The 26,016-nt window shown below is 42.3% G+C and overlaps 2 protein-coding genes across 4 annotated transcripts; one reads left to right on the top strand and one right to left on the bottom strand.

Moving 5' to 3' along the window:
• Positions 1-746: 746 nt before the first annotated feature.
• LOC115376717 (nectin-4-like) lies at positions 747-23,964 on the top strand. 3 transcript variants are annotated; one of them, XM_030076482.1, is made up of 5 exons: positions 747-771; positions 854-960; positions 2,873-2,955; positions 5,925-6,284; positions 7,493-8,881. In XM_030076482.1, the coding sequence occupies exons 3-5, from the start codon at positions 2,889-2,891 to the stop codon at positions 7,711-7,713; spliced, it is 648 nt and encodes a 215-aa protein (XP_029932342.1). In that variant the 5' UTR covers positions 747-771; positions 854-960; positions 2,873-2,888; the 3' UTR covers positions 7,714-8,881. The 3 variants fall into 3 exon arrangements, 2 of the variants coding, with proteins under 2 accessions (XP_029932342.1, XP_029932343.1); XR_003929831.1 differs by lacking the exon at positions 747-771 and adding an exon at positions 23,926-23,964 and having other exon boundaries at positions 788-960; positions 7,493-8,295; XM_030076483.1 differs by lacking the exon at positions 747-771 and having other exon boundaries at positions 788-960; positions 2,876-2,955.
• On the bottom strand, positions 17,668-22,330 carry LOC115376666 (zinc finger protein 239-like). The gene is made up of 3 exons (XM_030076402.1): positions 22,027-22,330; positions 19,829-19,912; positions 17,668-18,980 (listed from the first exon to the last, which is right to left on the bottom strand). Exons 2-3 carry the CDS (start codon positions 19,844-19,846, stop codon positions 18,006-18,008), a joined length of 993 nt encoding a protein of 330 aa, XP_029932262.1. The 5' UTR covers positions 19,847-19,912; positions 22,027-22,330; the 3' UTR covers positions 17,668-18,005.
• Positions 23,965-26,016: the final 2,052 nt, after the last annotated feature.

Raw genomic sequence — 26,016 nt, 5'->3', positions numbered from 1 at the left:
CTCCTTTCTGATACAAGGTGAGGTGATCAGTGAAATCACCTGGTGGAGGTCTTGGTTGGAATGAAAACCTGCAGCCTCTCGGCCCTCCATGGCACATGATTGGTGACCCCTGATCTACAGCGACAGCAGGAGACAGAAATGCGTCTCTGTCTCTGAGGCAGCTGCTGGATCTGTCTCGGTTTCAGATCGACGACGGCTGGTTTAAACGGGCGAGTCACACCTGACACCTGTGATTCACATCACCAAGCCTGGACCTCATCTCTCTCTCTCTCTCTCTCTCTCTCTCTCTCTCTCTCTCTCTCTCTCTCTCTCTCTCTCTCTCTCTCTCTCTCTCTCTCTCTCTCTCTCTCTCTCTCTCTCTCTCTCTCTCTCTCTCTCTCTCTGGCGTGGCGTGGCATGGTCTCCTTTGGGTGATGTTCCCATTTATTGAAATATAATAATAATAATAACAATAATAATAATAATAATTACAAAAAACAGAACCTTTACCGTTAAATTAGATGTTGGCTGTATCCCAAAAGACGGTGGATTTAAAAACTGCGTGCTCCCCACCACCATTCAACTCAAACTGATATCAGCCTCATTTAACACACCTGCATCTGGGCGGCTGCCAATTAACCCAAATAAACAGAACTAGAGAGCCCCCTTGTGGTCAAAAGAAGTCACTAACACTCAATAACTCTCTCTCTCTCTCTCTCTCTCTCTCTCTCTCTCTCTCTCTCTCTCTCTCTCTCTCTCTGGTTATAAAATCTTCCTGTGTTGTGCTCGTATGTGAGTGACTCAGTAGCTTTTTAGGCTTTTCAGACTTAGATGTGCTTGGAGTGTTTCTAATGTATTGTTGTTGCTCTTACAGACTGCACTGGAGCTGGAAAACCTGTGTTATTGAGATCCAGCTGATTTCATTGTGATCTTGTCTTTGGGAGCTCCTGGGCTGTAAATCCTGCAGAAATGCAGGTGAAGGTATGTCTCTGAAAATTAATCGGCAGTAATTGTGTGCGCGCTATAATCCGCCGATGTCAATGACTACATTTTTGACAGCGGCAACTTGATTGACTTTGCAGTGGTTTTCATATTGAGTTCTACTTCATGTTTGCATGCATGTACTATGCGATGCTCTGGCTGACCGTGCCTACCCAGCCACAGACCTCACTGCGCGTTAATTCATGACATACACTGAAACGACAAGTCCAAATCATTCATTTTAACACCTCAATTTTGGTGATGGATTTGGGGCATGTGTGTCTGGGTTAACGGGAACGAGCCAAACTGTTACAATTGGCCTTATAGTTCAATCAGAACAGCTTGACTGCTAAGCAGAGGGCAGATAAAGCAGGAGCCAGATGTCCTTTCTCTATCTTGTTATTTAGGTCTGTTGCATTAGATACACGCCCAGTCAACATTCACACACATAGCATCGAAAATTATAGAAACAAGGCATGGACAGTGGTTGGCCTGTCCATGTCCGGTTAACTGGCCAATTGTTCTCGGTTGCGTTTAAGTCCAACTTCTGTACGGGGCAGGCCCAAGCCCAAGAATATAAATGTGCATCATTTCCTGAGATCGGGGCGCTTTCGGACCGAGATCCTGCGGGAGCTCTGTCACACCGAGACCAGCGCTGCCTTGCTTTATATGTGACCATAATAAATATTGCATCTGAGAGCTGAAGATGGGCTCCGGTTTGTTCTTGGGCTTTCAACAAAAGAATCGGGAGCTAACAAAACGACTTTTTTTTTTAAATTTTTTTTATACCTTTAGTAGGCTATTGTAATATAGAGGCGTGTGTGACGTGCACGGAATAGAGGCACAGTGAGTGAGCCGAACACACAACACGGAACTCACATGTGAGCAGGAAACTGCAGAGCCCATTGACGCACACGCACACACACACACACACACACACAGCCAGTGGCGGTTCTACCTATGTTGCAGCTCTAGGGGAAATTACTGCCTTCCGTGTTACTACCCAGCTGGCATTTTAACATTTATTCAACACTGAATCAACATCATAACTCATGGGTGAATCAGTGTTGAATTTGGTGTAGATTTTGCAAAGCGAATCAACGTTGATATTGTGATGTTGTTTCAATGTCTTACGTTTCAACATGAGTGAACTAATGTTGAAGGCACAACAGTGAATTAATATTGAATTAAGAATTAACATCACAAGTTTCAATGTCTTAAGACATTGAAACAACATCACAATATCAACAACATCACAATATCAACGCTGATTCGCTTGGCAAAATCAACACCAAATCCAACATTGATTCACCCATGAGTTATGATGTTGATTCAGTGTTGAATAAATGTTAAAATGCCAGCTGGGTGGAAGAGGCCAATAGGTTGAATCAACATACAGATCTTGTGTAAATTTCAACGTTGATTTATTGATAGGTTGTCAACGTTTCCGCAATTGTTAGCTTTATATATTATTTCAACATTGTTTCAATGTAGAAACAACAACTGACATGTTTTAAATTATATTTCAATGTTGAATGTCGGTTGAATGCCAGCTGGGTAGGGACTCTCTCTCTCTCTCTCTCTCTCTCTCTCTCTCTCTAGTTTGAGGTTGAGTGGTGTATCTGTGGTGCCGCTTGACGGTAAACAGAAGTGATATCAGAAGGACTTCAGTTTTTTCAGTAATGTTTTGTCTAGAAGCATCAGTGAAACTTTACAACAAATGTAGAGATTTTGACGCTTTGTAATTTTGAAAATGAAAGCTGATGTAAGTAGGCTATGTATGTATGACTGTCTGATTGTCTTCCAGTAAAGAGTCGCCTCCCACATGCCTATTGCATGACTTCCTTCCCTAGGCTGCGGTTAGGGTTTGAAATCTCTTAGTTTCTCTGTCTTTCTTTTTTGCCTCCGACAGCAGCAACTCCGCTCTGATGGCTTCACCCCACCCTGCTCCCCTCCTGGTTCTGCTGCTCTGGCATCTGATGGGCTCCTGTGATGGTGAGTGTGTGTGTGTGTGTGTGTGTGTGTGTGTGTTATTATTTTAAAAACTTAAGCACTGATTATTATCATGTCTTCATTCATCTGTAAATTCTATGCCTTACTTTATTTTACTGTGCAAATAGAATCAAACTGAATTAAAAATAAAATAGAAAGTATATATACACTCCTATAAACAAGTATAAACATTAAGTGTAATGTAATATAATAGAGGGGAAATGAATGGCATAATAATATATAGATATAATAATCAGATCTTCATGTGAGAGAGGGACTGCACGCTGACACATTTCTGACCTCATGAAATCAATCACGATCAAATGTTCAAATTGATTAAAATATATAGTAACCTTGAATTAAAACCCCAACTTTGGCCTAAAATTACTGGACTATGAGAACAGAGAGGGACCACGTGTCTCAAGATGGATGATTCGCTTGTGAATCATCCTAGAAGCTGAACCCTGAGGAGTGATGCTCCCCAGGGTTCAGCCTGGATCTGCTGCCTTGGCATGAGGACTTCAAAGGGACTGAAACATAATATATTGTTGATTATTGTGTGTTATAGTGTGAATTTTTTGGATTTGAGGTGCTGAGCCTTGTGAGGTTTCAGCCAGGTCAAAAAGTAGCTGACTTTAGTGTAGTAGAAATATAATTTAATCATATCACAAGTGTACTTTTCCTTATTGTGCTTACTTTAACCCTCCTGTTATGTTCAAATTTGGCTAACACCCCTTATGTTTGGGGTCAATTTGACCCCAGCAGTTTAAACCTCAACAAAATTATTATAATTAAAATTGTTACCAAAATTTTTGTGTCAGGTACTTTAGGTTTCTTTGTTGACTACCTAAATAGTCCTTTAAATAAAACATAACTCCCCCCCACCCCCACCTATACATCCAGTTTTCCTATTACACAACTATGGAAAAATATGCAAATCACCATAAAATCTCACTGATTGACCTAAAATTGGAAATAAATATATTTTTGGTGTTTTAATGGTTTTATATTATTTCTAAGAACAGATTTTTGTTATCTATAATATTTGGAAAGAAAAACAATTTCTATTATCAAGGATAGTAACATGTCTTATGTTCGGGGTCAATTTGACCACAGGAAAAAGAAACACAACTTCTGAGTGAGTAACCCAATGTAGGCCTGCAAATGGGTCACATCCAAGTCTTTCCAGCTGTCCCCATACACACACCTCCCCTCTAAGTTTGTCATCACAAGTATATCCCCACCTGATGGTGTTACAAAGGGCTCAAATGCTGATTTTATGTCTTGTACATGGCTGACAGCTTATCTGCTGGAGCCTGGAACCATTTTGATGACATTAGCAGCACTGAGTCTACCCTGTTGTTCATGTGGGGAGAGGGACCATGATACCTCTCCATTTTTGGAAGGTAACGTGTCTGCTGGTGGTTGAGAGACAACAGGAGGGTCAGAACTGAGGGTTTCATTCTCATCAGAGGAGGATGCCTCATAACCAGGGTCCTCCTCAACATGATCCTCTGTCTCAGACACATTCTCCTCTGTGTCACTTCACTGTCAAAGAGCTGTGACAAAACCTCACTGGCAGAAAACCTTTGCTTCGCGTTCATATTCAGCTAAGAGAGAGAGCATAAAGTGAGAGTACACAGAGCAACAAGAGAAATTATTTAGAAGGCTGCTGTGCAAGATTCTATATGTTTGCTCCTGCCCCATGTGGTGGGAACTATCAATGTCCTTGTGGGAACCATATTTCCCCACCCTCACAGCGCGGGAAATATCGAAGTTGTTGTAGGTATTATGTTTTCCCCTCCCCAATATCTCCCCCCATATCCCCCATATGAGTGGTTCCCATACTACTTCAGGTATGGTTATGTTAGCTTAGGGCCCTAAAGCAGAGGGAAGTTTTTTGAAGATTATCAAATTGCATGTTATAGTGAACTCAATATCATCCAAAAAAAAACCCCAAAAATGTGTGTAAAACGGTGTTTTTACAGCTAAAACAGACTGGGGTCAAATTGACCCCAAACACCACCGATGCGTACAAAATGCGTACAGGACACTGAAAACATATCATTGTGTGAATTTCATGTTTACCCGGTAGTATCCATTAAATTAGGAAAAGTCATAAAATATGAAGCAAAAAAAATGATGTTAAGCATTTATTTAGAGACGTTAAAAACTGAATGGGGTCAAATTGACCCCAAACATAATAGGAGGGTTAAACCGCAGGTGATAAACTGGTGCCGAGGTCTTCAACCCGACCAGAACCTCCGGCGGGTGAGTTCACCAACCTGAGCTGATCGGTGAACTCACCTGGTCGGGATGAAAACCTTTCTAACACAATGATATTAATCCAAGGGTGTTCATAATCCAACATATTATGCAACATTTTCCCCCAACAATCCCATTCTGCAGGGTAGAGATTACAGATCCTGAACTTCTACATTGCTCACATATTTTATCTTACAATTTTACTTTCAGAATGAAGGATTATAACAGGCTTAACAGGATGACAATCACTATGAGGAAACACAAGTCAGTTCCAGTAAAAGGGAACTGATTATTTCTCATTACCCTGTTAAGCCACTCGTGTTTATGGCCGTGTTCCCACCAGACGTTCACACCTGTCCAGGTCGCCGCTCTCAGGCCTGGCGTGAACAGCAGCGATAAGGCCATGTCACCACCTGCTTTGTGTTTCCATCACAGTGTTGATCTGATGCTCAATACACAGATAAACACTCATTATTTCTATTTCCAGCTTGTTTTGTCTTGTATGAGGGAGATGAGAGACGTCACATGCACAGGAAAACAGATGGGAACGCCTGACAAAGAAACTCTTAATTTGCTGGTCCTCCACCCACAGGATCTCCTTGTTCCTGAATCCCATGTCAGAGCAGAACCTGCTGAGGGGATCAGCTGATACGCCGTCGTGTAAAAGATAAAACAGCTGGCTGATGTTTGTTGTCGTTGTCTCGTAGGTCAGCAGAATTTAACGGTGATGCCGGGGGACGATGTCCGTCTGAAGTGTCAGGGCGATGGCAGGGTCACGATCGTTGTGGTGGAGTGGACCAGAACTGACCTGAAGTCCCCGGAGTACGTCTTCCTCTACCGGGACGGCCACTTCGACACCAGCTACCAGAACCCGTCTTTCGAGAACCGCGTGGAGCTGGAAGACAGGCATATGAGGAACGGCGACCTGTCTGTGATCCTGAGGAACGTGACGAGGAGCGACAGTGGAACATACGAGTGTCGCTTTTCGGGTGCCGCCTACCGCAGGAGGAGGGCCAACGTTAAGAAAGATCCCAGCAGCACCGTCAGCCTGATGGTCCAAGAGCCAGGTGAGCTGAACAGGGGAGCTCTGCTGGGCTGCACCTCATGTTGGCTGACTCTGAAGGCTTCTCAAACTTTTTTCACTGATGTTCCCCTTTTAAAATCTGTCCCAGTCCACTTCCTCCTGACCAGTTGAGCCTCCTGTGGTCAGAGGGTCGGTCCAGTTGGTCCTGACCAGTTGAGCCTCCTGTGGTCAGAGGGTCAGTCCAGTTGGTCCTGACCAGTTGAGCCTCCTGTGGTCAGAGGGTCCAGTTGGTCCAGTTGAGCCTCCTGTGGTCAGAGGGTCAGTCCAGTTGGTCCAGTTGAGCCTCCTGTGGTCAGAGGGTCAGTCCAGTTGGTCCTGACCAGTTGAGCCTCCTGTGGTCAGAGGGTCCAGTTGGTCCAGTTGAGCCTCCTGTGGTCAGAGGGTCGGTCCAGTTGGTCCAGTTGAGCCTCCTGTGGTCAGAGGGTCAGTCCAGTTGGTCCTGACCAGTTGAGCCTCCTGTGGTCAGAGGGTCCAGTTGGTCCAGTTGAGCCTCCTGTGGTCAGAGGGTCAGTCCAGTTGGTCCTGACGAGTTGAGCCTCCTGTGGTCAGAGGGTCCAGTTGGTTAAAAAACTCACCGGTTCCGTTTACATTGGAACCGGTGCCCTATTGGCACCGTGTTTCGGTACCCAACCCTACCAAGGATGGTCCCATCGTCCGACGTGCTGTCAATTTTGTAGTGATATTCTGAGGGGGAAAAAACAGAAAAAAGAATAAAGTGGTAAATTTATGAGAAATGAACACTCAGATATTCTCTGAGATTAAGTGGTAAATTTACAAGAAAAAAAATCACAGATTCATGAAAAAAAAATCTAAAATTCTTTTCGGAGTTTTTGTTTTTTTTTTACTTGTAAATTTTTGATTTTTTTTACTCGTAAATTCGCGACTGTTTCCCTTCTGAATCGTCCCGAGTCACGAAGACGTCTCCTCAGAGTCCTCAAACTAGATTCACAAATTCTCGACTTTGTAATCTCAGAATTTCCTGGGGGTTTTTTTTCATAAATTTATGACTTTAATCTCAGCAATCTCAGGAGTTTTTTTTTCCCTTAAGATTAACCCTCTCCTCCCTCTGCTCCATAAATTGTTTTCCTCATACCAAGGCTCTGATACACCATCGTCATCTGACGAGAAAACATAGGATTTTCTGTGAAGCTTTTCATTATTGACCTGTAAAACCTGTTTTCTGTTTTCCAGCTGAGACACACGGAGCTGCCAGGTCTGAGCAGGAGGCGGAGCAGCCGGAGGCGGAGCTGCCAGCGGCGGTGCAGCCTGCGGGACGGGGTCACGCCGCGCTGGCAGCTGTTCCCCTGCTGGTGGTCTCTGCTGTGTTTGTCGCCATGATGCACAGGAGACGAAGACAAGGTGAGGCGTCGCCGAGCCCGGACACGCCTCACCTGACGCCAAGCAGAGTCTGAGTTTGGCCTGAAAACGACTGTGACCATTTAAATGAGGAGAAAGTAACAGCGAGTTTTTTGTTTGTGTTATTGTTGCAACAACAACGAGGTAAAGGCTCAGTATCCAGTAAATAAAATAAAAAATCAAACAGGAGGAAAAAAAACAAAAGATACGGAGGATGCACATTCAGACGCTGTTATTTTCAAAATCCACCAGCCAGCACAATAAATAAATAAATGAATTAATTAATAAATAAAATAAAATAAGATGATAAGATGCCATAACAATCATAATTATATATATATATATATTATTTATTTATTTTTTTTAAAGTGATATTTACTGACCCGAAGGTCACGAGCAGCTGAACGACCACAGAATGATCATCTCTTGTGTCTCATACATGAAAATATAAATCTGTAGTGTGTTTGGCCACCTGCCTCACGTGACACCCAGCAGGTTTTTTTATTTGTTTTTTATTTGTTGTTTATCATTTATATATTGTGCTTGTGCCAGTTCATGTGCAGAGATTGAACTCTGGTATTGTGCAAATATCTGGGGCTCATGATGCATAGAGTCACTGTTAGGAGGAAGGAAAAAAAGTGTATGTGTGTGTGTGTGAAACCTGCTGAATTTCCTGTTTTTGTTCCTGTCACATGACTTCCTGGTTAGTCATTCATTTATACTGTGAAACTCTTTGCAACCTCTGTTTTTTCCACAAAATAAAAACGTTGTTATTATAGTTACAGTGATGATCATCATTATTGTTATTGGCAGCAGTATCCGTCTAAGTGTGGTTACATACAAAAAACTGTTAACTGTTAAACATCTGTTTAGAGAAGTTAAAGGAATTTTCCAATGTTTTGGGCAAAAATTTCCTGTTAGCTTAGCATAAAGACTTGAAGTCTATGGAAGTTGTTAGCCAGGCCTAAGATGTGTATTTCAGATCCACATGAATCTGACTGCTTCACAGCCGCTGGAGGGTTGATTTGATCACTTTGACAGAGCCAGGCTAACGACTCCCATACACTTCTAGTCTTTATGCTAAGCTAACAGGAGGTGCTACCCGTAGGAACTGAACTGTGGACGTCCAGAGGTGAAGATGGTGTCCAACATCTGGTCTCAGTCTCGGGACGTCAGGAAAAGAGAACTCTCAGATCCTGCTTTAGGACGAGAAATGAAAGTGTGTGTGTGTGTGGATTAGGCAGAGGTGGGAAGTAACAAAGTACAAATACTTCGTTACCGTACTTAAGTAGATTTTTTTAGGTATCTGTACTTTACTTGAGTATTTAATTTTCTGCCGACTTTTTACTTTTACTCCCTACATTTGAACACAAATATCTGTACTTTCTACTCCTTACATTGTCAAAGCAGGCTCGTTACTTCTCTCTCCCTCTCTCTCTCTTTTTGGTGGGGGCGGGCGGGCTCGTTACCACCAAGAAAAAAATTACAACACCTGCAGCGGCACCGTGCGAGAACAAAAGGCAAACAAACTTTCCAGGCTACAGTAGCGCACTGACATAGATTGTGAAACAAAGCGAAGAGTTGCCACTCTGCTGTATTTTCACTGGCTAACAGCAGCACACTGGCTTAGCTTGTCTATTTAGAGAAGAGGTATCACTTCGGCTTATTTTTCATGCTATGTTATCACATGCATACTACTGCTCATTCATTGGTAGTTGAATTGTTAGGTCTGTTTGATAAGTAATTTACATTTTTAAAACAAATAATAATTTAACATATTTTTAAATTATTGGAGTCAACATCTACTCCTTCAAGATAATTTATTATGTTCTACAACTCATAAACATACACCAACACTACATACTGAGTGTTTGAGCAGCATATCTCCTCTGTGCTACAAAAGATCCGTGGTAAAAATTATTAACATTAATGCTGAAGCCCTCCCCCACAGTTTCAAAAAATCCTGGAGGAAACCCTGCACAGAGAGGGAAAGGGAGAGAGGGCGCGGGGCGTGAGAGCAGTTAAGAAAAAGAAAACCATAAAGAGAAATCAGGAGACATGGAGGAAGACAGTTGCCAGGGAAGATAACGTTAGCCGACAACAAAACAGAGTCGGAGAAGCAAGAAAAAATCTGTTAAAAGTCATATACGTTAAGTATATTAAGTATTGAGAGTACCAAAGCTGTTATCAAGGTACTCATTCAAGACCTCTGGTCAGTTCAGTCTTGATTATTGTGTGAAACTGGGCTGGCAGCAAAACTAGAATGTTGTGTGATTTTCATTCTCTCTGTACCAGCACTTTGCAGGTTGTTAATAAAAGAGGAAATGTTCCTGTTTTGTGTGCCCTGAACTTTTTTTTCATCAAAAAGTTATCAAAAAGGTATATGTATCATTAATGGTAAAACAAAAAAAAACAAACAAACAAAAAAAAAAAAATCATTTTTTCTTTTTACTTTTGTACTTAAGTACATTTCAGAGCCTGTACTTTCTTACTTTTACTTGAGTAAAGAAGTTGAATTGGTACTTCTACTTTTACCAGAGTCTTTTCTCACACAAGTATCTTTACTTCTACTTAAGTACAGAATGTCAGTACTTTTGCCACCTCTGGGATTAGGTAATATGTCTGCACCCCCCCACCCACACACCCACACACACACACACACAGACAGACATACCACTCCTTGTTCTGGAGAAGTGAGTCAAGGCCAGACAAGAGGAAGCCTGTTGGGTTCATATAAACATGTGGATCATGTGGAAACAGAGCTGGGAATTTTTCTCCATTGTTTTCCTCTGAATGAGCCTGAGTTCCGACACCATCTGTTTGAAGCCCAACACTGAGTCCCACACGAGAAGAAAAACTAGTTTCCACAGGTTTTTTCTTACAAATTTGTGACTCTATAAGAATCTCAGAATTTTTAAGTTTTTTTTTTTTTTTCCCCCTCATAGTTACCACTTTACTCTAAAAGAATACAGTTTGTTTCTCGTAACCTGGCGCCTCCTCAGCGGGTCGCGCTCGGTTATTTTTACTTTGTGACTAACGTGAGACCACTGCTCTCAAAATGGACTGTGAAAACCACACGGGGGGTTTGAGGGGCACCAACACCAGAGATCAGCCGAAAATGCAGAGGCTGCTGTGAAAAGAGTGTGAAAACCACCGCTGCACATTTCACGCCACAGTTCATGTCAGTCCTTAGACATTTAAGAGAAATGCTCCTCGTCATTTACCACCTTCAGCTTGTGAGTATGTGTGAGAGTGTGAGAGAGCGAGAGGTGCAAGGTGCATAAGTGTTTCAGTCTCACCTGCTGTGGAAAGCTCCCTACCGGTTCCCCTCTGGAACCCGGTTTCCAACCGCACGGTTTCAGGCCCCGAAATCCCGGCTGCCGTGTGAGCGAAAAGCCAACGAGGGTTTTCAGTTCCATCCAGAAACCGCTGACCACATGCCAGACTCCGGTTCCTTCTGCTGATGTTTGATATCCTTCTAAATTACAACAATATTCTAATAATTATGAATAAAACTAAAATGAAACGTTTGTCTACATCACATCGTCCACGAAACAAAATGTGACTTCAACTCAACAACAAATTAAAACAAACAGAAACCACTTTGCCTGCTCGCCGATCAGTGAGGGGGTTCAGCTTGACCCCCCTGCTGGGGTCATGTATCGATCAACTCGTTCCGACTCCCACACGGCGAAAGAGCGACAGCAGACCGTTAGACACTCCGTGCTTTTTCCGAAGCCGCCGCCCACCGTGACGCATAGGACAAAAAAAAAAACAAAAAAAAACGACCAAATCCAGGAAGTTTTAACCAAACTGGTTAACCTTCAGTGCTTCAGTGTGTGTGTGTGTGTGTGTGTGTGTGTGTGTGTGGTGTGTTTCCACCACCCCGGCACATGACAGTCTTTAAGTCTGCAGATGGTTTTTGATCCACTTTAACCCCATAAAGACGCACGTATCATATTAAAGTTATGACTGTTTTCAGCATTTTTTCACTGAAACATGGATCATAACAGTGACTGAGTTGATGCAAAGTGACATTACTGAACATTTCATAACATTTTTGTTTGTAAAACTGTGTTTGTAAAACTGCTCCTCAGCAGGTATATTGAGGTCATTTTCACCAAATTGGTCAAAATAATAAAAAGATAATACTAAATAATGGAAAAAGTGTTACTTTCTGTGTTTGGAAGGAAAAGTGTTTGTGTTTTATGATGTTTTTGTTTGTTTAAAAAAAAAAATTCAAGCACAATTGCCTGATGTGCCAAATATGACACAAATTGAAACTCATAGTTGGGAATTTGACTTTTTTTTTTTTTTTTTTTTTTTTTGGCTGTTTAGTTGGACCAATAACGACTCCAGTTTCAAAGAATTGGAATTTTCGGTCAATTATTTGATGGTTCAGGCCTAACGGGGTTAAAGGAAAAGTGCAACATTTTGGGTCAAATCCCACGATGCACATGACGTGTGGGTGAGAGCTGCTGGGAGGCACGTCTCATATCACCAGCTCACATTATGTCCTGAGCTGGGACTTTCCTGTGGCACAATGCTCACAATGGAAACACACACACACACACTCACACAAAGCGAAGAGTGTTTTCACGCCGGGTTGCAGAGAAATCCCATGACGACACTGACAGCTTCACTTTAAACAGGTAAAGTTTAAATGACACATTTTCCTGCCCACCACACTGACACTTGGCTCTTTTTAACTTTCCAAGTCACCCTCTGTGTGTCTTTCATTTGAGAAGTGCGACACCAACAGAGGAACAGTTCTTCACAAAACCCCAGAGCATGGGACGCTGCTTCATTAGCTGACTCTTCTTCACTCTGAGTGACTCTCATTAGTCCTCGCCTAGAGCGTGCAGCATCTGTCTGTCTCTGGATCTATAAGTGTTGCACCACAACTTCCCCCTCCAGGAAGTTCTCTCTATCACTTTCGTTATTACAGAAACAGCAGCTCATTTCATTTCTTTGAAACACTGGGCTGACTTCATTTTCTATTATAGATAAATTTAGACAGACAGACAGGTTTGCTCAGTGCTAAAGTGATAAACTCTAGTATAGGGATGTACCCGAACCCGAATACGTTATTCGGAAGTACACAAATAATGCTTTGATCCCGAATAGTTTTTCTGTCCGAAGTTTCTCCTCATTATTCAGGAAAAAAAAAAGTTTGGATGCGTGTTTTGAGCATAATTTTGAGGCAGTTACAAGAGATTAAAACAAAACATAACAAAAAACATGTTGGTGCGTGTTTTCAGTCAATCACATCCACCTGAGACACTGCCACTCTTTGGTTTTGGTGCTCAGTCCCGTCCGTCATCACAGAGGAGCAGCAGCACAGAACATGAGCAGGCAGCACTGCAGCAACACAACAAGCATTTTGTCATAGACAATAACGGGAAAAGAAGCGGCCATAAAACGGTCTATACATTTTTTTGAGTGTCACAACCCCTGCAAAACGACTGCCGACCGGCACCGCGGTCGGCATCAGGCGGGACGGCCGCTCCACCGGCCGGTACCACACCCACCCGGTCAGGTCTGCCGGATCTGACAGGTGAGCGGCGCACACAGACTGCCATATATACCTTTCATTATAAATCAACTTTTGTTCATACACGGCTGCAGCAGCACAATGACACAGACAACATGGTTGATTACTGACTGCACAATGCAGCCATTCGCCGGTAATCGCGGCATCAGGTGAGCCTACCTACTGGTTTACATATGCAAGTACAATACAGGTGTGTTTGCTTAGACCCCCAATATTAGACGAGGGCGTTTTTTTTTTCAGGGCATTTTCAATGGAAAAATATCGTCTTATATTCAGATGAATATGGTATTTTATTCCCGTTCTAGTTAGCGGAGAGCTAAACCGGAAGTTAGCCGGCTACCTTGGCGGAAGTCTCTAGTGCGCCCACTTCCGGTTTCTTCCCGGAAGCCCGAATCCGAATCCGAATCCGAATACAAATAGTGCAATGGCTGTACACCCCTACTCTAGTAATTGATTTTCTGGAACAAACAAACGTTAAAATAAACCAAACGAGCAGCCGAGACTCAAATCTGTGACCTCAGTGAAAAACCTCAGTCGTGTGGCGTCTGAACGGCCCAGTTAGAGCTTTTCTCCTGGATTTAGAGTTAGAATCATTCAATCAATCATAATGCACCGTGTGTGTGTGTGTGTGTGTGTGTGTGTTTGTGTGTATACACACAGTAGTGGAAAAAAGTTTTGGGACACCCTTAAAATTTTACACAATCTCAAATATTATCATGAAATATTTGTGGGAAAATCTTGTGTTTCAAAAGGTGTGGCTGCATTAGACAGATACAAACAAATACAAATGATATTTGTTTGTTTATTGTTTACAAGAAAAACTAACCAAACTTTCAAATGTGCTGGCTTTATATAGACACCAAGCTTGGCAACAAAAATTGGGTCTTTTAATAAAAAGAACGGCCTTCATCACTGGCACCAAAATGAGCCAATACTCTAAATTTCTTCTGTATTTTTATGGAACCAATCAATTTGAAGTTTTGAATGGCTTTTTTAGGATTTGTTTAGTATTTTGGCTGTGACTGGACTAAAAGAAATTGCACTTGAAGACCTAAGAGTGATTTGTTAATGCAATATTTCACAAATGCATGGGGTGTCCCAAAACGTTTTTCCACCACTGTATGTACACATCTCTGTAAAGCCTGGTGCTCACCGGCCTGTAAAAACCCGCTCACCCGTTAAGACCAAAACAACAAGGGAAATTCTGTAAACATGTTTAGTTCCTCATAAATTCACAGTGAGAGCATCTATTCTCAGCTCATCTATTCTCTGTGTTCATTTTAAAGCTCTCCTCTTGTTGTGGATGCTCCTCGTCATTCAGTGTTTTGATCAAACTCACTGAAATAAATCCCTGATGCTGTTCTGATGGACCGGCCTGCAGTGCAGCACACACCCATTTTGATTAACCGAAAGAAAAGCGATGCTGATTGAAATGTTTTACGGCTGTTTCTCTCACCCAAGCATGAAGCAGGGGTCTTTCCCAGCGGCTCAGTTGTCATTTCCCCGTCCAGTGTCTTGTGTCCCTCTGAGCTCCGTGGGCTCAGCTGCAGTGTTGCTGCGCTGCTGAAAGTGACTGAGCAGCAAACAGCAGCTCTGAGGTCTGAAGCTCATTACCCAGAGAGTGATGGTGGCCTACATTCTGATTGGTTTCCTGCATGTTACGCCCCAAAACACAGCCATGACTAATGAAGAGACTCAAGACAAGCCTTTTGAAGCAGGCGCCTGCAGCAGCGGTGACTTGAAAATAAAGTAAAATAAAGTCCTTAAATTTGACTCAGCAGCCACAATCAACCCAGCCATCAGTCATGGAAAGAACGCTGAGATGGTAAATGGACTGCATTTCTAAAACCAGTCAAAGTGGTTTAGTAAACAGAGAGAGGTCCCGGATAGGGTTGCACAATTCTGGGAATTTTTCAAAGTTGGAAACTTTGCCATGTGAATTAATGGGAATATATGGGAATTAACAGGAATTTACAGGAATAACTTGGAAATTTGCAAAATTACAGGTTAGCCTATAAGCAGGAAACTTAATGTAGTTGACAAAAAACCATCTTGCAGCATAATCCTGATTAAAACAACCAGATTTAATGCAAATTCAGCTAAGTGTCTGCACAGATCATTTCTAGAGTCCTGCACACGGCAGCAGGACGACTGAGGCCAAACAACTCGGCCTCCGTCTGAGCCCACGGACGACGTCCAGTCAGGAAGGTCTTGATTATATGACTGCTGTAAATATATTTGACCTGTGGTATTAAAGTTTAACAGGAAAAAATAAGTCAAACTGTGTTTAGTAGCTATTTAATCTGTCATGGTGCCAGCGAGCTCAACTGTGATGCTGGTTCTTCTGCTGACCGGTTTTCATATAAGAATGTAGGTTATAGTTTGATTCAGCTGCTGACTGACGAGTGTTCATCTGTTCATTGAGCCTATTTCTATTCATTTATCCACCATCAGTCTTGAAGGACTGAGAAAAAAATCTACTCAAAATAAGTCAAAGTCAAAAATGCCATTAGTTTGCCCGCATGTCTGCTTATGACGAAACAAAATTTCCCAAATTCCCCAGCTGAACTTCCCATGGAAAGTTTCCAGAAATTCACCAGAAATTTTCCGCCCCTTTGTAACCCTCGTCCCAGACCAGATAAAGGTTCTCCAACAGGCTCATCTCATCAACAAGGCACCAATCTGGGGGGATTTAGACAGACTAGTCCCGTCTGTAACAGGATGGAGGGGGTTTTATTAAAACAGTTATAATTTATCATATCAGATGATAATCAAACACTTTATCCAATGAGGCGTGAGATCTGTTCCACACAGTTTCCACATCAGTTCCTCTACAGCTGAACATGACAAACAGATTAATACACAATTCAATTTCCATTCTTTCATGCTTTTCTGAGTCTTTCTGGAAAGGCTGGACAGAAAGTCCCACACCGTTTGGACCCTGAGGAACGTTGCCTTTTAGCGACACAGGATGGGTTTAGTCTTAAAGGGATAGTTCACCCATGACATATAATTTTTGTGTAACACACTCACCATGTGCTGCCTTCAGTTCCCAATGAATCAGGTTTTATTCACAAGCCTTACTCATATTCCAAAAACACCATGGAAAAAAATTTGAGTCCATAGTTTTACAATTTTAAAAACAGCAGCAACATGTCCGCTTGACTGGATGAGCTGTCTTTAAAGTTTTCTTTTCAGCAAAGATTTGAGTGAAAATCTGCGTGTTTGTGAGGTCCTGATCATAAGACTGGATGCCAGAGATTTAAATTATACACTCTCATTGTGTATAAACTACCAGTCAAAAGTTTGGACACACCTTCTCATTTAATGTTTTTTCTTTATTTTCATTGTAGATGCTCACTGGAGGCATCAAAACTATGAATGACCACATATGGAATCATGTAGTAAACAAAAAAGTGTGAAATAACTCAAAACATGTTTTATATTCGAGTTTCTTCAAAATAGCCACCCTTTGCTTTGATTACTGCTTTGCACACTCTTGGCATTCTCTCGATGAGCTTCATGAGGTCGTCACCTGAAATGGTTTTCTAACTGTGGAGGCCAGGTCATCTGGAGCAGAAACTCCATCACTCTCCTTCTTGGTCAAATAGCCCTTACACAGCCTGGAGGTGTGTTTGGGCTCATTGTCCTGTTGAAAAATAAATGATCGTCCAACTAAACGCAAACCGGATGGGATGGCATGTCGCTGCAGGATGCTGTGGTAGCCATGCTGGTTCAGTGTGCCTTCAATTTTGAATAAATCCCCAACAGTGTCTCTATGCTTCACAGTGGGAACCAGGTATGTGGAATCCATCCGTTCACCTTTTCTGCGTCGCACAAAGACACAAAACAGGTGGAACCAAAGATCTCAAATTTGGACTCATCAGACCAAAGCACAGACTTGCACTTTGGTTGGGCCAAGAAACACAAGAAAAGGACATTCCTTGTGTTTTTTGGCCCAAACAAATCTCTTCTGCTTGTTGCTTTTCCTTAGTAGTGGTTTCTTAGCATCTATTTGACCATTCAAAGTTTTAGCAATTTTGCAGCCTGTCTGACCTTCAGTTCTTAAAGTAATGATGGACTGTCGTTTCTCTTTACTTAGCTGATTGGTTCTTGCCATAATATGAATTCTAACAGTTGTCAAACAGGGCTGTCAGCTGTGTACCACCCTGACTTCTGCACAACACAACTGATGGTCCAAACCCCATTAAGAAGGCAAGAAATGACAAATGAACCCTGACAAGGCACACCTGTGAAGTGAAAACCATTTCAGGTGACTACATCATGAAGCTCATTGAGAGAAGGCCAAGGGTTTGCAGCGCTGTCAACAAAGCAAAGGGTGGCTACTTTGAGGAATCTGAAATATAAAACATATTTAGAGTTATTCTTATTCTTATTCTAAAGTTTTTCTTTGCTACATAATTCCATATGTCTTGCTTCATGTATTTGATGTCTTCAGTATCTACAATGTAGGAAGTAGTAAAAATAAAGAAAAAACACTGAATGAGAAGGTGTGTCCAAATTTTTGACTGGTAGTGTACATAAGTATACACAATGAGACTGGACTTTTTGATAGAGTTTTGCTTTTGTAAAATCATAAAACTGCAGACCCAATTTAGTTTTCCACTAGACCAGAGACAGCTGGTGTTTTGGGAATATGAATTAAGTTGAAGGCAGCACACGGCAAGTATCTGATACAAAATTACAGGTGAAATATCCCTTTAAAGGTCCTGGGTAATGTTATCAGCTGGAACGCGAGTGGAGAAGGCCAAGATAAAATGACCTCCATGAATGCTACACATTTGAGCTTCCTGGGGTGGCTGGACAGACAGAGGTTTCTTCTTCTTCTTCTTCTTCTCCTTCCTCTTCCTCTTCCTCTTCCTCTTCCTCTTCCTCCTCACAGGCCATGGAGGAGCTCTGCACAGTTTGAACACACCGGTGTTTCTTCAGCTGGTACGCCCAGGTGAAGTTCGTCTTACACTGGTCACACCAGTAGGGTTTCTCTCCGGTGTGGACGCGCTTGTGCGCCTGCAGTGAGCATCTCTGGTTGAAACTCTTGCCACAGTCCTCGCAGCAGTACGGCCTCTCCCCCGTGTGAATGCGCTCGTGCGTCAGCTTTGACGTCAGCAGCCTGAAGCTCTTGCCGCAGTAGTCGCAGCAGTGCGCTTTCTCCCCGGTGTGGATTCGCATGTGAATCTGTAGCGAGAAGGGTCGGGAGAAACTCTTCCCGCATTCCTCGCAGTGGTGCGGTCTCTTCCCGGTATGAATGCGTTCATGAGTCCATTTCGACGGCAGAGACTTGAAACTCATGCCGCACTGGTCGCAGTAGTACGGTTTCTCTCCGGTGTGATCCCGCTTGTGTATCTGCAGTAGCCGCGGGTCTCTGAAGCTCTTTCCACACTCCTCGCAGTGGTGTGGTTTCTCTCCCGTGTGGATCCGCCGATGCACCTGGAACGAATTCCGCCGGATGAAGCTCTTGCCGCAGTCGTCGCAGCGGTACGGTCTCTCTCCGGTGTGAATGCGCTCGTGCGTTGTCTTGGCGGACGACGACCTGAAGCTCATGTCGCAGTAGCCGCAGGAGTACGGCTTCTCGTCGTCATGGATGCGCTTGTGGATCTTTAAGGTGGACAACACGCTGAAGGCGTTCCCGCACTCCTGACAGACGTAAGGTTTCTCCCCAGTGTGAATCCTCTCATGATGCTGTAACTGCTGTTTTGTTGTGAAGGATTTGTCACACTGCTGACAGCGGTGAGGCCGGCTTTTGTTTTTCTGTTACAAAAAGAAGAAGACAGCAGGAGACACGTCCCACGTCATTCAACAGAGCATGTAGTCTGTGATATTATGACATTATTTCATTGAGACCTGGACAATGGCAGGAGCTGATGATCTGGGCTGAAGAGTCAACAACAGTAGTGATGCACGGATTTACAGGTAATACTACTACTACTACTAATAAAACTTATTTGTATAGGGCTTTTCACAGACATACATCACTAAGTGCTTTACAACGGCATCAGAGAATATCTACTGATCTGCAAATAAAATCACATACGCCGATGATAGTGCCCAATATTTATCCATCCATTTTTGTCCAGGGCTCGAGACTTGGTTGCTAGACGGTTACTATGATGTTCTGAGTGGTTGCTAGGGAGTTGCTGTGGTGCTTCAGGTGGTTGCTATGGTGTTGCTAGGCGGTTGCGATGGTGTTCCTGTAGGTTGCTAGGGCGTTGCAAGGCTGTTGCTGAAGTGTTCGGAGTGGTTTCTAGGGATTTCAAGGTGTTTGCCGAGCAGCTGCTATGGTGTTTTGGGTGGTTGTAAAGCTTTAGTTTTCATAAAAAGAATTTTATTCATATCAGATAATGTTATATTAAATATAATTCCAGAAATCCCTACAACCGAATTTGTGCTCATTCAAAGACTGTGTAATGAAGACCTAAAAGACTTCAGTTTCAACAAATATCATATCGGTGTTGCATATCAGCCTAATTGTTTTGAAACATCAGCATCAGTCCAGAATATCGTCAGATATTACACCGCTTAGTTAGAAATACACAGGCTAACAGGCTAATGTTAGCAACAGATCAACAGCAGCGTCACAACAGGGATCTTCTTCTCACCTCTTGTGCAGAACTCATTTTGCTGCATCAGCTCTTCAGCACAGCTCCTCTCCTCCGCCAGATGTTTCTCTTCCGTCCAAACAGCTGTGACATCAAAGAGAAACAATCGCTAAGATGTAGCATCAACAATGACAACAATATTAATCACTATAATTGGCTTGAGTTACTGAAGAAACATAAAATGTGCTAGTCTAAATTGTTGCTATGGGGTTCTGGGTGGTTGCTAGGGTTCTGCTAGATGGTTGCTATGATGTTCTGAGTGGTTGCTGGGTGGTTGCTATTGTGTTGTGAGTGGTTGCTATGGTATTGCTAGATGGTTGCTATGATGTTCCATGTGGTTGCTGGGTTGTTGCTATTGTGTTGTGAGTGGTTGCTGGGTGGTTGCTATTGTTTTGTGAGTGGTTGCTATGGCATTGCTAGACGGTTGCTATGATGTTCCGTGTGGTTGCTGGGTGGTTGCTATTGTGTTGTGAGTGGTTGCAGGGTGGTTGCTATTGTTTTCTGAGTGGTTGCTGGGTGGTTGCTATGGCATTGCTAGACGGTTGCTATGATGTTCCATGTGGTTGCTGGGTAGTTGCTATTGTGTTGTGAGTGGTTGCTGGGTGGTTGCTATGTCATTGTTAGATGGCTGATATGGTGTTCCATGTGGTTGCTAAGGGGTTGCTAGGAGGTTGCTATGGTGTCTCAGGTGGTTGCTATGGGTGTCTGGGTGGTTTCCAGGTCATCACTAGGGAGTTGTTATGGTGCTCCTGATGGTTGCTGGGGTGTTGCTAAGCAGTTGCTATGGATTTCCTGAGGGATGCTAGAGAGTTGCAAGTCAGCTGCTATGGTGTTCCTGATGGTTGCTAGGGAGTTGCAAGACAGTTGCTAGGGAGTTCAAGGTGGTTGCTAGGGAGTTCAAGGTGGTTGCTAGGGGGATTTTAAGCGTTTGCTAGATGATACAGACGGGCCTACATGGTTTACATAGCACAAAATCTGTGCGATGCGCTGTGTTGCAAAATTTGGCCCATTCATTTCTAATAAATAAATCATCTTAAAATGTACACAAGAGAATCAGACGTGCACATAAAAAACAGAAGAAGAATGCAGGTCAAGTGACTGACTTTTAAATTTTTATTTGATAAATTAATCACATTCTTAAAATGAGTTGCTAAGTTTTAAAGGTTATTTTGTTTCAGCGAGTGGTTACCATGGCGACTGACAACACAAGAATCAACTTCACACAGTCAAGCATCGTACCCGCCTCATTCATCTGTCCAAAAAAAACCTACTGTTACTTTTCTAACCACAACAGTCTAGTTTTGTTAAATTTTTAATTTTCTTTTTTTTAATAAAATATTAAATATTTAATATTAACTGTTTTAAACAAACAGAACAAAACTTTATCATTAATTAATTTATTTAGATGTGTACATATATTTATGCATATTTGTATTTTTAATGGTTTTCTCTTGTTTTAAATTGTGTATACTGGGGTTATTCCAGGAAGCCACATGAATAAGGCCCTCTGTTGTTTTTTTTGTTTGTTTGTTTGTTTGTTTTGGTCACGGTTTTATTTTCTCAATTATTTTTGTTTTAACACCCTACCTTTTTATTTTCTGGTTTTACTCACTTCTACGCATTCCATACAGAGTATTTTAGTATTTTAACATTTTATTGTGCACACTTATTGATTCATTTCTTTTTCAACTGCAGTTGGAAGTTTCTGTTTTTATCTGTTTATTCCCTTTTTCAGACATTATTCATTTTATTACTACTTTTATTTTGATATTTTGAGTTCCATCTGTTTCTTGTTGGTCTGGTTAACCTCCTGCAACCTGATGAGATTTCACACCGAGTTTCCTCACTTCCTGTTTTTATTTTTATTGACTGATTGATTGATTGATTGATTGATTGACCCAGAAAAAAGAGCACAGACTGCGCATGAGCAGCCGCCGTTCCCGTTGTCATAGAAACGTCACCGCTCAGTTTCCTATTGGTCACTGTGAGTTCGAGGTAGCGATCACGCGTGCGTGCATTTGTAAACACAGCGAATCAGCTCCGACGTGTCCGAGGAGCACTTGAAGGCACCGTGAGCAGAGAGCGGTGTGTGTGTGTGTGTGTGTGTGTGTGTGTGTGTGTGTGTGTGTGTGTGTGTGTGTGTGTGTGTGTGTGTGTGTGTGTGTGTGTGTGTGTGTGTGTGTGTGTGTGTGTCCTACCTGAAGCTGAGCTGCCTCTTCATCAGAGGAAGAGGAGGGTCTGGAGTCAGCTCTGATGCTTTTGTTCGGTTTCAGCCGCCATGTTGCTCCGGACAGGCCTCTCCTCCTCCTCCTTCTCCTCCTTCTCCTTCTTCTCCTTCCTCTTCCTCCTCCTCTTCCTCTCGGTGAGGCAGCCCTGGACTTGTTTCAGAGACCAGCTGCAGCCGGTTGGTCCACAGAAACAGAGAAGGACGGAGCTGAAAGCAGGAAAGAGGCGACGCGGTGAAGCAGCAGCAGTTTGAGCCCAGCTGCTGTGTGACGGCCTCTGATTGGTCCAAAACGTCACGTGACTCTCTCTTCCCTGAGCCGTTATGCTTGTTAACCCTTTACACACTTACACAAGCTGATATTTTAAAATAAAAATTAAAATAAAAATCTAAAACTTGGAAGAGCATCATTTTTATATCCATTTAAACATATTTATCTGTTTAATATATAAGTGTGTGCGTGTGTGTGTGTGTGTGTGTGTGTGTGTGTGTGTGTGTGTGTTTTCTCCTTTACACACTTTATTCATTCACTGAGTTTTTAATCACTCATTTTTTTCCACATTGAGAAGACTGTTTTAAAATAAAAATAAAAATCATTGCATCGTTTTATATGTATTTATATTTATATGACTTACATATTTATCGTTATCATATAAGTGTGTGTGTATGTTTTTTTATTATTATTATTATTTTTCTCCTTTACTGTGACCACGAGCTCAGTTTTTAAAAATGCAAATTTAAAATGATAGTTAAAATAAAAATCTAAAAACGTGCAAGATTATTTTCAGCCGATATATTAGAAAAAATGAAGAGGAAGAGGAAGGAGGACGGAGGAAGGCGAGCCACGGCAGCTGACCGGATAATCCTGAGCCCCGTGGTTACCATGGCAACCAATCCCTCCGAGCGAGCCTGGCACCTTAAAATTTAGGCTAAACACCAAACCTGAGCATTACACTCACACACACACACACACACACACACACACACACACACACACACACACACACACACGGATCAGCAGTGATCTCCCCTGGGAGAATGCACTCAAATCCGACTCCTAGTGGACAGGACCAGTATGACATGGGAAATCTTCTTGCTGCATGCTCATTATCATTTATTTATGATTTGTTCATAATCATTTTATAATATTCTGTGTTCAAATGTAACGCCACTTTTTATGTTTTTTTGTTTATTTATCAAATCTGCACTTTTTACACAAGAGACATGTGTGTGTGTGTGTGTGTGTGTGTGTGTGTGCACGAATTCCAAATGAAGAAAGACAATTACTTTGTTTTTAAAATACCTTTAGTCTGGGATAAAATTCATAAAAAAAAAAAAAAATCTCATTGACTGGGAATAATCTAAAGTTGGGAACACAATGTTGTGGATATGATAAGACGCAGAATGTCATCAGTTCAGACAAAAACAAAAGCATACATCCTAAAATGGAAAAAAATATATATATAATAAAAGGTTCACTGAGGAAATTAAAATGAAGAAAAAAACATCCGACTAAATAATTTCACACACAAACTAAATGAATATATAGAGAAATGTCTTTTAGTATGCACAGGAATTTGACAGAAATTATTATTTTTAAAAAAGTGAAATTGACTTGCTTTGCTGTATTCACTACAAAGAATCTTGGAGGGTTTTCCTGAAAAGACAAGCATTTTTTTATTTATTAAAGAAAATGTCTGGATTTTGACTGAGGAACACCTGAAGAGACAACAGAGAGAGAAACTCCAGAGGGACTCAGATTTCAAAATAAAACTACAGATTTGATCTGCTGTTAGCTACAGCAGCTAACATTAGCATTCAGCCACTTGACGTTCCTACAAATTACATCAACACTGAAGTGATCCAAGCTCAGCAGTGTGTGTGTGTGTGTGTGTGTGTGTGATGAAGGCTGGCACATCCAGTCTTGGACACAAATGTGTCCAAGATGTTTAATTGATATTTAAAAATTAAATGACTAGGAAGTGGCCGCATGCTAGCGTTAGCTGTTGTCTGACCGGTGATCAAATATGTTGTTTTACTTTGAAATATGACCAGTTTTATGATTTTGCTCACAGCCTCCAGCCCTGAGCGTGACATCAGAGCAAGATGGCCGCCATGTGGATATGGTCTAGGGAACTGTTAATGAGCGGCTGGCGCCAGTAGAGGGCGCTGTTACGTTCCTGTCTTTCTTCTCCTCATCACCTCTGCTGTGATTTCACAAACACAAACCACGAGCGCGGGCACACGTTTATTTATTCATTGAGAAATTAATTACACTGTGAGCAGGTGAGAGCGCCCTCGTGTGGCCAGGTGGCGTCCCGTGTCTCTACAAGGAGGCAAGACGTTCCTTCCCTGAGTTTTTCCATTTTTTTTCCGTTTTTTACTAGGAACTGTTACATCGAACGCACTGGGAGATGATTCTAACGATGCGTCCCATTGGTTAATCTCTGGCCCGTCTCTACTTCCCGGTTGGCTGTCCTGGCTGACGCTGTCCTCTGGTTGGCTGGTCCTGAGGAAGGGGCGTGGCGGACGCTCTAGAGAGAAAGATGAGGAACATTAAATGAATCACATGATGTCTGTGACAGCTGTCATGATAATGAATGCAGCTCACAGGGTCTCCGAGTCATGTGATCTGACTGTTCTCACACCTCTGATTGGACAGATCAGATTATCAGTGGAGCTTTGAGGTGTTTTTCTACAGTCCTGAGGTTCGATGGGAAGCTCTGCATGTTCTCTGCGCTGATAGAGCCTTCAATCTAGAAACAAAATCTTCTCTCACCTGTCCTCCTCTCCCTCGGCCGGAGAAGACGGTGGTCATTCCGTTGTGGGGGGGGACGTGTCGCAGGGGGTGTGCCCTGGACTCTTTCAGCTCGGACAGCAGCTCAGGACTGGACAGAGAGAGACGAGCTGGACACACACAAACACACAAACAAATCAACATTTCAAAACCTGCCAAACTTTTGCTTCTCAGCCCCCCCCAAAAAAAAAAAAAAAAAAAAAAAAAAACTTAATTTGTTTCTATTTGCTGTAGAGAAATAAATTCTCTTATCTGCTGCCCAAAGTTTCTGGTTTATTATCCATTTATAACAGAAGTTAGTGTATTGAGGATGAATTCGAATTTGACTTAAAAATCCCTCAAATTCTGTCAAATTCTGCCTTTAGGTCTTAAATCAGAGTCAGTATGGCTGTTCTTTAGTTTGGCACAATTTGGGCTAATCGAAGCTTTTTAAAATGATAGGAAATTGCTTGACATTTGATTGTGCCTTTCTGTTTCTAAATTCAATGATATTCTCTTATCTGTCCAGTGGTTTAACAGGCTGGTCCCAGGCCAGCCAGTCAGTCATCAAATCCAGAGTGTCTCTACAATCATGCTTTGAAAATATTGTGCAAAAAGTAAATAAGGTACCATCACCGTCGCCTTTTAAGTAAATACAAAATTCTAAGTTTTGCGACTGTATTGATTTTCTTTACATAAAGCTTGTGCTCAAATGTCTAAATGGACATTCGGCTCCTCGGCTTCTCTGCAAACACACCCAGAGCCTGCAGAGCTGCAGCAGATCCACCACAGGAGCTTCAAACAGCAGCTGTAAAGGTTCATTCTGCAAAATGTCCTAGAACTTGTTACCTGACCCCTTGAAATTGCTGCAAACGTCACCACTTTCAAGAGAGACACCAAATGAATCTTCAATCTTCTTTTCAGCCCTTCTACGGACCGGTATTGAAAATCAGCATCCACTACAGACACGATGATAGTTAAATTGGATAGCTCTATTCAGTTTGTCTATGTACATTGTATTGGTCCCTATCAAATAAGTAGATAAATAAAATAAATAGGCTATTACATGAAAACATGACTGCCAGTGTCTTCCTCGCTACCACCCTCCGTCTCACTGGCCACAACATTTTTCAAATCCTGGATGAGATGTTGTTCAATCCCAAGCAGCTCAAGGCCAAGAGCAAAGAG

Source organism: Myripristis murdjan, chromosome 18, assembly GCF_902150065.1.
Source record: "Myripristis murdjan chromosome 18, fMyrMur1.1, whole genome shotgun sequence".
NCBI lineage: Eukaryota > Metazoa > Chordata > Actinopteri > Holocentriformes > Holocentridae > Myripristis > Myripristis murdjan.
This window is presented reverse-complemented; position numbering and strand designations above follow the sequence as displayed.